This window comes from Vidua chalybeata, chromosome 37 (assembly GCF_026979565.1).
Source record: "Vidua chalybeata isolate OUT-0048 chromosome 37, bVidCha1 merged haplotype, whole genome shotgun sequence".
NCBI lineage: Eukaryota > Metazoa > Chordata > Aves > Passeriformes > Viduidae > Vidua > Vidua chalybeata.
Window position 1 is genome coordinate 262209 of NC_071566.1, and position 11381 is coordinate 273589.

The following is an 11381-nucleotide window of genomic DNA, read 5'->3' on the forward strand; positions in this document are numbered from 1 at the left end:
ACCTGGGGGGCTATAGGGGGTACCTGGGCACACCTGGGGGGTCTGAGGGGCACACCTGGGGGGGGTTGGGCACAGCCGTGGGCGTGTCCCGGGTGGGCGTGTCCCTGACCCCGCCCCCTTTCCCCCCAGGATGCTGCAGCCGGTGCCGAAGGCGGAGCCTCGGGCGGTGCTGCTGCTCCCCGCCCCCCGCCCCGCCCCCGGGGGCGTGGCCTCGCCAACCCCCGCCCCCTCCGCGCCGAGCCCCGCCCTCTCCGCGCCGAGCCCCGCCCCCCTGCTGGTGGCCCCGCCTCTCGTCACCTTGGGCCACGCCCAGGCCCCGCCCCCCGGTGCCGGCCCCGCCCCCTTGGTGACGACGCAAGGGGCGGGGCTTAACCTGGGGCTGGGGTTGGCGCTGGCCCCGCCCCGGGCCACGCCCACGCTGCTGGCTCCGCCCCCCGGAGGACCCACACACGGTGAGGGGCGGGGCTTAATAGGGAGGGGCTAATTAAGGGCGGGGCTTAACTGGGTGGGAGCTAATTGGGGGCGGGGTTAACGAGGGAGTTAATTAGGGGCGGGGTTAATTAGGAGCGGGATTAATTAGTGGTGTGGGTTAATTGGGGTGGGGTTAATTAGAGCCATAAACTAATTAGAGGTGGGGTTAATTAGGGGCAGTGTTAATTAGGAACGGGATTAATTAGGGGTGTGGGTTAATTGGGGTGGGGTTAATTAGGGCCGTAAGTTAATTAGAGGTGTGGTTAATTAGGGATAGGCTAATTAGAATGGGGTTAATTAGGACCACGGGTTAATTGGAGTGCAGTTAATTAAAGGTGGGATTAATTAGAAGTGGGATTAATTAGGTGGGGGTTAGTTAGGCTGGGTTTAATTAAGAGTTTAAGGTTGGGAATTAATGGTGGGCGGGGCCAAGTTTGGGGGGGGCAGCTGATTGTATTTAAATGAGATGGGCGTGGCCTAACCCCTTCCCTCCCCTCCCAGCTCTCCCAGCCGCCTCCTTGGCCACGCCCACCCCAGCGGGAGGCCCCGCCCCCGTGGCCACGCCCACGCCGAACATGGGCAAAGGGGCGGGGCCGGCCCCTGCCCCGCCCGTGGCCACCTTCGCGCTGCCCCAGCGGCTCCTGCTGGCCCCGGACATGCAGGCCCGGCTGCCCTGTAAGCCACGCCCCCCCTCATTTGCATCTCATTTGCATGCACTTTTTTTTTTTTTTTTTTTGGATAATTTTTCTTCGTCTTTCAAACGATTCCGGGAGTTTTCCCTAAAATTCCCTCAAAACTCCCCCCGGAATCTTCTCAAAATCCCGGCCTGTAACTTTCCCTTCTCATTTGCATCTCATTTGCATGCGCTTTTTTTTTTTTTTTAATCATTTTTCCTCGTTTTTCAAACGATTCCGGGAGTTTTCCTTGAAATTCCCTCAAAACTCCCCCCGGAATCCTCTCAAAATCCCGGCCTGTAACTTTCCCTCCTCATTTGCATCTCATTTGCATGGCTGCGTTTCGAAACGGCGGGGGAGACTTTTCCAATCCCCGACGCGATTCTGGGAAATTTCCCAAAATTGCCCCAATTGTCCTCGAAATTCCCCCAAATCCTCTCAAAACCTTCGTTCCTCACTCATTTGCATCTCATTTGCATCTCATTTGCACCTCATTTGCATCTCATTTGCGTGCACCCTCTTTGAAACTTTTCTAATCTTTAAAAACCATTCTGGAATTTTTGCCTAAAACTGTTCCAAATGTCCTCAAAATTCCCCCCCAAATCCTCCCAGGACCGCCTCTTTATTCTCATCTGCATTTCATTTGCATCTTATTTGCATTTTCTCTGCATCTCATTTGCATGAGCACCTTTCTGATCGCTAGAACAATTCCAAATTTATTTGCTGAAATTGCCCCAATTTCCCCCATTCCCAAATTCCCGATTTTCCACCCCAAAATCCCCTAAAAATTCCCCTAAAATCTCCCTAAAACCCCTCATTATCCCCCTAATTAACCCCTCATTTGCATAATTACCCCAGGATTTTCCCGGGAACCTCTCCCCCACCCCGGCTGCCATTTTGCAATTCCCAAAATCCCAAATTCCCGATTTTCCTCCCCAAATCCTCCTAAAATCCCCCCAAATCCCCTCATTATCCCCCTAATTAACCCCTCATTTGCATAATGACTTTTAGCTCTTCCCCCTTTAGCCCCGCCCCCAGTGCAATCCCCGTTTCCCCCATTCCCAAATTCCCGATTTTCCTCCCCAAAATCCCCCTAAAATCCCCCCAAATCCCCTCATTTCCCCCCTAATTAACCCCTAATTTGCATAATGACTTTTAGCCCCTCCCCCCTTTAGCCCCACCCCCCAGTGCAATTCTCAATTCCCTCATTCCCAAATTCCCGATTTTCCTCCCTAAAATCCCCTAAAATCCCCTCATTATCTCCCTAATTAACTCCTCATTTGCATAATTATCCCAGGATATTTAGCCCCTCCCCTTTCGCCCCGCCCCCCAGTGCAATCCCCAATTCCCCCATTCCCAAATTCCCGATTTTCCTCCCCAAATCCTCCTAAAATCCCCCCTAATTAACCCCTCATTATTTCCCTAATTAACCCCTCATTTGCATAATGACTTTTAGCTCCTCCCCCTTTAGCCCCGCCCCCAGTACAATCCCCAATTCCCATTCCCAAATTCCCGATTTTCCTCCCCAAAATCCCCCTAAAATTCCCCCAAATCCCCTCATTATCCCCCTAATTAACCCCTCATTTGCATAATGACTTTTAGCCCCTCCCCCCTTTAGCCCCACCCCCCAGTGCAATTCTCAATTCCCTCATTCCCAAATTCCCGATTTTCCTCCCTAAAATCCCCTAAAATCCCCTCATTATCTCCCTAATTAACTCCTCATTTGCATAATTATCCCAGGATATTTAGCCCCTCCCCTTTAGCCCCGCCCCCCAGTGCAATCCCCAATTCCCCCATTCCCAAATTCCCGATTTTCCTCCACAAAATCCCCTAAAATCCCCCCGAATCCCCTCATTTCCCCCCTGATTAACCCCTCATTTGCATAATGACTTTTAGCCCCTCCCCCTTTAGCCCCGCCCCCCAGTGCAATCCCCGATTCCCTCATTCCCAAATCCCCGATTTTCCTCCCCAAAATCCCCTTAATTACCCCCTAATTTGCATAATCACCGCGGGATTTTTTTCCCCTAGCCCCTCCCCCTTTTAGCCCCGCCCCCGGTTGCGTTTTCCCCCTGCCGTGACGTCACTGTTTTTTTTTCCCCGTTTTTCCCTTTTTTCGCCCCAAATCCCAGCGGGCGAAGTCGTCAGCCTCGGCCAGCTGACGTCAGCGCTGGCCCAGCACCGCCCCGCCCACCCCGCGGGGGGCGGCGCCAAACCCGCCGGGCCCCTCCCACCGCCCGCCCTGGCCCCGCCCCCGGCGGCCTCGGCCACGCCCCCTCTGACGCTGCAGCTCCAGGGCAGCAAAGTGACGCTGGGCCCCGCCCCCCCCTTGCGTCACCTGGCGCTGGCCCCGCCCCCCGCGCGCGGCCTCGCCCGTGAGTGCCCGGGATGGGATCGGGGGAGGTCGGGGACTTCCGGGAGAGGTCGGGAACTTCCGGGAGAGGTCGGGAACTTCCGGGAGAGGTCGGGAACTTTCGGGAGAGGTCGGGAACTTCCGGGAGAGGTCGGGAACTTTCGGGGGGGGGGATTCCGGGGGATTTTGGGGGAAAATTTGGGAATTTTGGGGGAATTTTGGGGGGATTTGGGAATTTTTGGGGGGATTTGGGGAGAAATTTGGGGATTTTGGGGGGATTTGGGGAAAATCAGGGGATTTTGGGGAGAAATTTGGGAATTTTGGGGGAGAAATTTTGGGGGAATTCTGGGAATTTTGGGGGAAAATCGGGAATTTTTGGGTGAATTTGGGAATTTTGGGGGAAAATTGGGAATTTTGGGAGGATTTTGGGGAGGAATTGGGGAATTTTGGGGGAATTGTGGGGGGAAATTTGGGAATTTGGCAGGAAAATTTGGGAGGATTTTTGGGAATTTTGGGGAGAAATTGGAGAGAAATTTGAAATTTGGGGATTTTGGGTAGAAATTTTAGGGAAAATTTGGGATTTTTTTGGGGGAAAATTCGGGATTTTTGGTGGGAATTTTGGGATATTTTTGGGGGAAAATTGGGGAGGAAATTTGGGGATATTTTGGGAAAAAATTGGGAATTTTGGGGGAATATTTGGGAATTTTTTTAAGGGAAAATTTGGCAATTTCGGGGGGAAACCTGGGGATACTTTGGGGGAAAATTTGGGAAGAAGTTTGGGGATTTTTTTGGGGGGAAGAAATTTGGGAATTTTTGGGAGAAATTTGGGAATTTGGGGGGGGCAGAATTTGGGAAATTTGGGGATTTTCTAAGGGAAAATTGGGATTTTTGGGGAGAAATTTAGGGATAGTTTTTGGGGGAAAATTTGGGAATTTTGGGGGGAAACTTGAGGATATTTTTGGGGAAAAATTGGGAATTTTGGCGGGAATTATGGGGATATTTTTTGGGAGAAAAATGGGGAATTTTGGAGGGAATTGTGGGGATATTTTTGGGGAAAATTTGGGAATTTTGGGGAGAAATTTGGGAGGTTTTTTAGGGAAAATTTGGGATTTTTGGCGGGAATTTTGGGGATATTTTTGGGGGGAAAATTTGGGAAATTTGGGGATTTGTTAAGGGAAAATTTGGGAATTTTGGGGTGAAATTTAGGGATAGTTTTGGGGGGAAAATTTGGGAATTTTGGTGGGAATTTTGGGGCTATTTTTTGGGGAAAAATTGGGAATTTTGGGGGGGAAATTTGGGGATATTTTTGGGGAAAATTTGGGAATTTTGGGGAGAAATTTGGGAGTTTTTTTAGGGAAAATTTGGGAATTTTGGGGGAAAATTTGGGGATATTTGGGAGGAAAATTTGGGGATATTTTGGGGGATTTTTGGGGATATTTTTGGGGGAAAAATTTGGGAATTTTGGGGATGTTTTGGGGGGAAAATTTGGGAAATTTGGGGAGTTTTTAAGGGAAAATTTGGGAGTTTTGGCGGGAATTGTGGGGATATTTTTGGGGGGAAAATTTGGGAATTTTGGGGATTTGTTAAGGGAAAATTTGGGAATTTTGGGGTGAAATTTAGGGATAGTTTTGGGGGGAAAATTTGGGAATTTTGGGGGGATTTTTAGGGATATTTTTGGGGGAAAAATTGGGAATTTTGGGGATGTTTTGGGGGGAAAATTTGGGAAATTTGGGGAGTTTTTAAGGGAAAATTTGGGAGTTTTGGCGGGAATTGTGGGGATATTTTTGGGGGGAAAATTTGGGAATTTTGGGGAGAAATTTTGGAGTTCTTTTATGGAAAATTTGGGAATTTTGGCAGGAATTGTGGGGATATTTTTGGGGGGAAAATTTGGGAATTTTGGGGAGAAATTTGGGAGTTTTTTTAAGGGAAAATTTGGGAATTTTGGCGGGAATTGTGGGGATATTTTTTGGGAAAAATGTGGGAATTTTGGCGGGAATTTTGGGGCTATTTTTGGTGAAAAATGGGGAGTTTTGGGGGGGAAATCGAGGCATGACCCCGCCCCTTTCCCCGCCCCCCGCAGGTCACGTGGTTCACCTGGTGGCCACGGGGGGGCAGCACCTGCTGGCCCCGCCCACCCAGGTGGCCCTGCTGGCGCCCCTGGGAGCCCCCGCGGCGGGGGGCGGGGCAGGGGGCGGGGCAGGGGGCGGGGCGGCGGCGGCCACGCCCACCCAGCCCCCCCCGGGCCTGGGGCTCCCCCTGGCGGCGCAAGGTGAGCGGGGAGGGCGGGGCCAAACGCACCTGGGCGGGGTTAAACGCACCTGGGCGGGGCCAAACGCACCTGGGCGGGGTTAAACACACCTGGGCGGGGTTAAACGCACCTGGGCGGGGTTAAACGCACCTGGGCGGGGTTAAACGCACCTGGGCGGGGTTAAATGCATGTGGGCGGGGTTAAACACACCTGGGCGGGGTTAAACGCACCTGGGCGGGGTTAAACGCACCTGGGCGGGGCCAAATGCACCTGGGCGGGGTTAAACGCATGTGGGCGGGGCCAAACGCACCTGGGCGGGGTTAAACACACCTGGGCGGGGTTAAACACACTAGGGTGGGGTTAAACGCATGTGGGCGGGGTTAAACACACCTGGGCGGGGTTAAACGCATGTGGGCGGGGTTAAACACACCTGGGCGGGGTTAAACGCACCTGGGCGGGGTTAAACGCATGTGGGCGGGGTTAAACGCACCTGGGCGGGGTTAAACGCACCTGGGCGGGGTTAAACGCACCTGGGCGGGGTTAAACGCATGTGGGCGGGGTTAAACACACCTGGGCGGGGCCAAACACACCTGGGCGGGGTTAAACACAACTGGGCGGGGCCAAACGCACCTGGGCGGGGTTAAACACACCTGGGCGGGGCCAAACACACCTGGGCGGGGTTAAACACAACTGGGTGGGGTTAAACGCACCTGGGCGGGGCCAAACGCACCTGGGCGGGGTCAAACATATCTGGGGCACAGCTGGACACACCTGGGGCAAGTTTTGGGGTATTTTTAGGACAATTTCGGGAGAATTTTGGGGTTTTCACTCTGTTTTTGTCAGCCGGTTATGAGGTGCTTTTGGGGTTAGTTTGGGATAATTTTAGGGTATTTTGGGGTGATTTTAGGATGTTTTGGGATAATTTTAGGGTATTTTGGAGTGATTTTAGGGTGTTTTGGGGTCTCTCACCCCGTTTTTCCCAGGTGATTTTGGGATGATGTTGGAGTGATTTTGGGGTGGTTTTGGGGTGTTTTTAGGATATTTTGGGGGATTTCTCACCGCATCTCACCCACCTGGTTTTGGGATGATTTTAGGATATTTTAGGATAATTTTTGTCTGTTTTGGGGCGATTTGAGGCTGTTTTGGGGTGGTTTTAGGATATTTTTGGGGGTTTCTCACTCTCATTTTCCCAGCCGGTTCTGGGGTGATTTTGGGGTGATTTTAGGATATTTTTGGGGTGGTTTTAGGATATTTTATGGGGTTTCTCACCCTGTTTTTCCCAGCCAGTTCTGGTGTGATTTTGGGGTGATTTTAGGATATTTTGAGGTGATTTTAGGATATTTTTGGGGGTTTCTCACCCTGTTTCTCCCAGCCAGTTCTGGGGTGATTTTGGGGTGATTTGAGGCTGTTTTGGGTTGATTTTAGGGTATTTTGGGGTGGTTTTAGGATATTTTATGGGGTTTCTCACCCTGTTTTCTCTAGCTGATTCTGGGGTGATTTTGGGGTAATTTTAGGATATTTTGGGGTGATTTTAGGATATTTTATGGGGTTTCTCACCCTGTTTTTCCCAGCCGGTTCTGGGGTTATTTTGGGGTGATTTGAGGCTGTTTTGGGGTGATCTGAGGCTGTTTTGGGGTGGTTTTAGGATATTTTGGGGGGTTTCTCACCCTGTTTCTCCCAGCCGGTTCTGGGATGATTTTGGGGTGATTTTAGGATATTTTGGGGTGATTTGAGGCTGTTTTGGGGTGATTTTAGGATATTTTGGGGTGTTTTTCGGATATTTTATGGGGTTTCTCACCCTGTTTGTCCCAGCCGGTTCTGGGATGATTTTGGGGTGATTTTAGGATATTTTGGGATGATTTTAGGATATTTTATGGAGTCTCTAACTCTTATTTTCCCAGCCGGTTCTGGGGTGATTTTGGGGTGATTTGAGGCTGTTTTGGGGTGATCTGAGGCTGTTTTGGGGTGGTTTTAGGATATTTTTGGGGGTTTCTCACCCTGTTTTTCCCAGCCGGTTCTGGGATGATTTTGGGTGATTTTAGGATATTTTGGGGTGATTTGAGGCTGTTTTGGGGTGATTTTAGAATATTTTGGGGTGTTTTTTGGATATTTTATGGGGTTTCTCACCCTGTTTGTTCCAGCCGGTTCTGGGATGATTTTGGGTGATTTTAGGATATTTTGGGATGATTTTAGGATATTTTATGGGGTTTCTCACCCTGTTTGTTCCAGCCGGTTCTGGGATGATTTTGGGGTGATTTTAGGATATTTTGGGATGATTTTAGGATATTTTATGGAGTCTCTCACTCTTATTTTCCCAGCCGGTTCTGGGGTGATTTTGGGGTGATTTCAGGCTGTTTTGGGGTCCCTGACCCCGTTTCCCCCCCCCTCTGTCCCCGCAGTGCCGGCGCCGCTGGTGAACAGCGGGGGGGTCGTGAAGATCGTGGTGCGCCAGGGCCCGCCCCCCGCCCCTCCCCCACCCCCAGGCCCCGCCCCCTCCCCCCAGCCCCGCCCCCCCCTGCTGCGGGTGCTGCCCGCCGCCCCTCCCCCACCCCCACACAGCCCCGCCCCCAACCCGGGACCGCCCCTGGGCGGAGCCAGCGCGCCGGAGACAGGTGAGAGAAAAAATATCCCTGAAATGGCCCCAAAAATGCCTGAAATGGCCCCAAAAAATCCCCCCAAAATGGGCCCCAAAAAATCCCCGAAATGGCCCCCAAAAATCCCCAAAATGGCCCAAAAAATCTCCCAGAAATGGCCCCAAAAATCCCCAAAATGGCCCCGAAAAATCCCCCCTTAAATGGCCTCAAAAATCCCTGAAATGGCCCCAAAAAATCCCCAATATGGGCCCCAAAAATCCCCAAAATGGCCCCAAAAAATTCCCAAGATGGCCCCAAAAAATGCCCAAAATGACCCAAAAAATGCCCAAAATGGGCTCTGAAAATCCCTGAAATGTGCTCTGAAAATCCCTGAAATGGCCCCAAAATATCCCCCCAGAAATGGCCACAAAAATCCCCGAAATGGCCCCAAAAATTCCTGAAATGGCCCCAAAAGATGCCCAAAATGGGCCCCAAAGATCCCCAAAATGGCCCAAAAAATCTCCCAGAAATGGCCCCAAAAATCCCCAAAATGGCCCCAAAAATTCCCCCCAAGATGGCTCCAAAAATCCCCAAAATGGCCCCAAAAAATCCCCCTGTAAATGGTCCCAAAAATCCCTAAAATGGCCCCAAAAAGGCCCCAAAAATTACCCTAAAATAGCCCCCAAAATGGCCCCAAAAAGTCCCCAAAATGGCTCCAAAAATTACCCCAAAATGGCCACAAAAATCCCTGAAATGGCCCCAAAAATCCCCCCGAAATGGCCCCAGAAACTCCCCCCGAAATGGTCCCAAAAATCCCCAAAATGACCCCAAAATATCCCCGAAATGGGCCCTGAAAATCCCTGAAATGGCTCCAAAAATCCCCAAAATGGCCCCAAAAATTCCCCCCGTAAATGGTCCCAAAAATCCCCGAAATGGCCCCAAAAATCCCTGAAATGGGCCCCAAAAAATGCCCAAAATCGGCCCCAAAAATCCCCAAAATGGCCCAAAAAATCTCCCAGAAATGGCCCCAAAAATCCCCGAAATGGCCCCAAAAATCCCCCCAAGATGGCCCCAAAAATCCCCAAAATGGCCCCAAAAATCCCCCCAAAATGACCCCAAAAACTCCCACGAAATGGCCACAAAAATCCCCAAAATGGCCACAAAAAAATCCCAAATGGCCCCAAAAAATGCCCAAAATGGCCCCAAAAACACCTAAATTGGTGCCCAAAAAATCCCCCAAAATGGCCCAAAAAAAACCCCCAAATGGCCCCAAAAATCCCTAAAATGGCCGCAAAAAATCCTCAGAATGGCCCCAAAAAATTCTTAAAATGTCCCCAAAAGATTCCTAAAATGGCTCCAAAAATTCCCCCAGAATGTCCCAAAAAATTCTTAAAATATTGTCCAAAAAATTCCCAAAATGTGACCCCAGATAACTCCTAAAACAGCCCCAAAAATCCCCCCAAATCCCCCAAGTTCTCCCCAAATTTCCCCCAAATTTCCCCAAAATTCCTGAAATTCCCCCAAAATCGCCAGAATTTCCCAAAAAATTACACCAAATTTTCCAAATTTCCCCCAAATCCCCCAAAATTTCCCCAAAATTCCCCAAATTTCCCCTCCCCCACCCTCGGGACCCCCAAAATCCCCCCAAATTTCCACCAAATCCCCCAAAAATTCCCCGAAATCCCCAAAATTTCTCCAAATTCCCCAAATTTCCCCAAAATCCCTCAAATTCCCCCAAGTTCCCCCCAATTTTCCCCAAATTTCCCCAAGTGTTCCCCAAAATTCCCCAAAATTCCCAAAATCCCCCAAATTTTCCCCAAATGTCCTGAAATTTTCCCCAAATTTTCTCCAAATTCCCCAAAATCTCTCAAATTTCCCCCAAATTCCCTCAAAATTCCCCAGATTTTGCCAAAATCCTCCAAATCTCCCCAAAATCCCCCAAAATTTCCCCAAAATTCCTCAATTTTCCCCTCCCCCACCGTCGGGACCCCCCAAATTTCCCCAAATTTTCCCCAAGTTTTCCCCAAAATCCCCCAAATTTTCCCCAAATGTCCCCAAAATTTCCCCAAATTTCCCCCAAAATCCCCAATTTTCCCCAAAATCCCCCAAATTTTCGTCAAATGTCCTGAAATTTTGCCCAAATTTTCTCCAAATTTCCTCAAAATTCCCCAAATTTCCCCCCAAATTCCCCAAATTTTCCCCAAATTTTCCCCCAAATCCCCAAAATTTCCCTAAAACCCCCCAATGTTCCCCAAATTTTCTCCAAATTCCCCCAAAATTCCCCAAATTTTCCAAAAATTCCCCAAATTTTCCCCAAATTCCCCAAATTCCCCCAAATTTTCCCCCAAATTCCCCAAATTCCCCCAAATTTCCCAAAAATCCCCCAAATTCCCCAAAATTTTCCCCAAATTCCCCCAAATTCCCCCAAATTCCCCCAAATTTTCCCCAAATTCCCCCAAATTTCCCCAAAATCCCCCAAAAATTCCCCAAAATCCCCAATTTTTTTCCAAATTCCCCCAAATTTCCTGAAATTTTCCCCAAATTTTCCCCAAATTTCCCCCAAATTCCCCAAATTCCCCCAAATTTCTCCAAAATCCCCCAAATTTCCCCCAAATTTTCCCAAATTTCCCCAAAATCCCCCAAATTTTCCCCAATTTTCCCCCAAATTTCCCCAAAATTTCCCCAAAATTCCCCAAATTTTCTCCAAATTCCCCCAAATTCCCCAAATTCCATCAAATTTCCCAAAAATCCCCCAAATTCTCCCCAAATTTTCCCCAATTTTCCCCCAAATTCCCCCAAATTTTCCCCAAATTTCCTCCAAATTCCCCCAAAATTTCCCCCAAATTCCCCAAATTCCCCCAAATTTCCCAAAAATCCCCCAAATTTTCCCCAAATTTTCCCCAAATTTTCCCCAAATTTTCCCCAAATTCTCCCCAAATTTCCCCAAATTTTCCCCAAATTTCCCCAAATTTCCCCAAATTTCCCCCAAATCCCCTCCCCCCGCTGACCCCGCCCCCTCTCTCTTTTCTCTCCGCAGCCCCGCCCCCACCGCCGCCCCTCCCCCC

The 11381-nt window shown here is 49.9% G+C and overlaps 1 protein-coding gene across 1 annotated transcript in view; it reads left to right on the top strand.

Moving 5' to 3' along the window:
- Nucleotides 1-11376, top strand: part of SRCAP (Snf2 related CREBBP activator protein) — a gene marked incomplete at its 3' end in the record, with an annotated part of 59472 nt that extends 48096 nt beyond the window's left edge. Inside the window, exons 23-28 of the mRNA XM_053968613.1 lie at nt 130-452; nt 973-1146; nt 3275-3517; nt 5576-5764; nt 8143-8355; nt 11354-11376. Coding sequence (XP_053824588.1) covers nt 130-452; nt 973-1146; nt 3275-3517; nt 5576-5764; nt 8143-8355; nt 11354-11376 — 1165 coding nt within the window. The remainder of the gene's footprint in view (nt 1-129; nt 453-972; nt 1147-3274; nt 3518-5575; nt 5765-8142; nt 8356-11353) is intronic.
- Between the last annotated feature and the right edge of the window lie 5 nt (nt 11377-11381).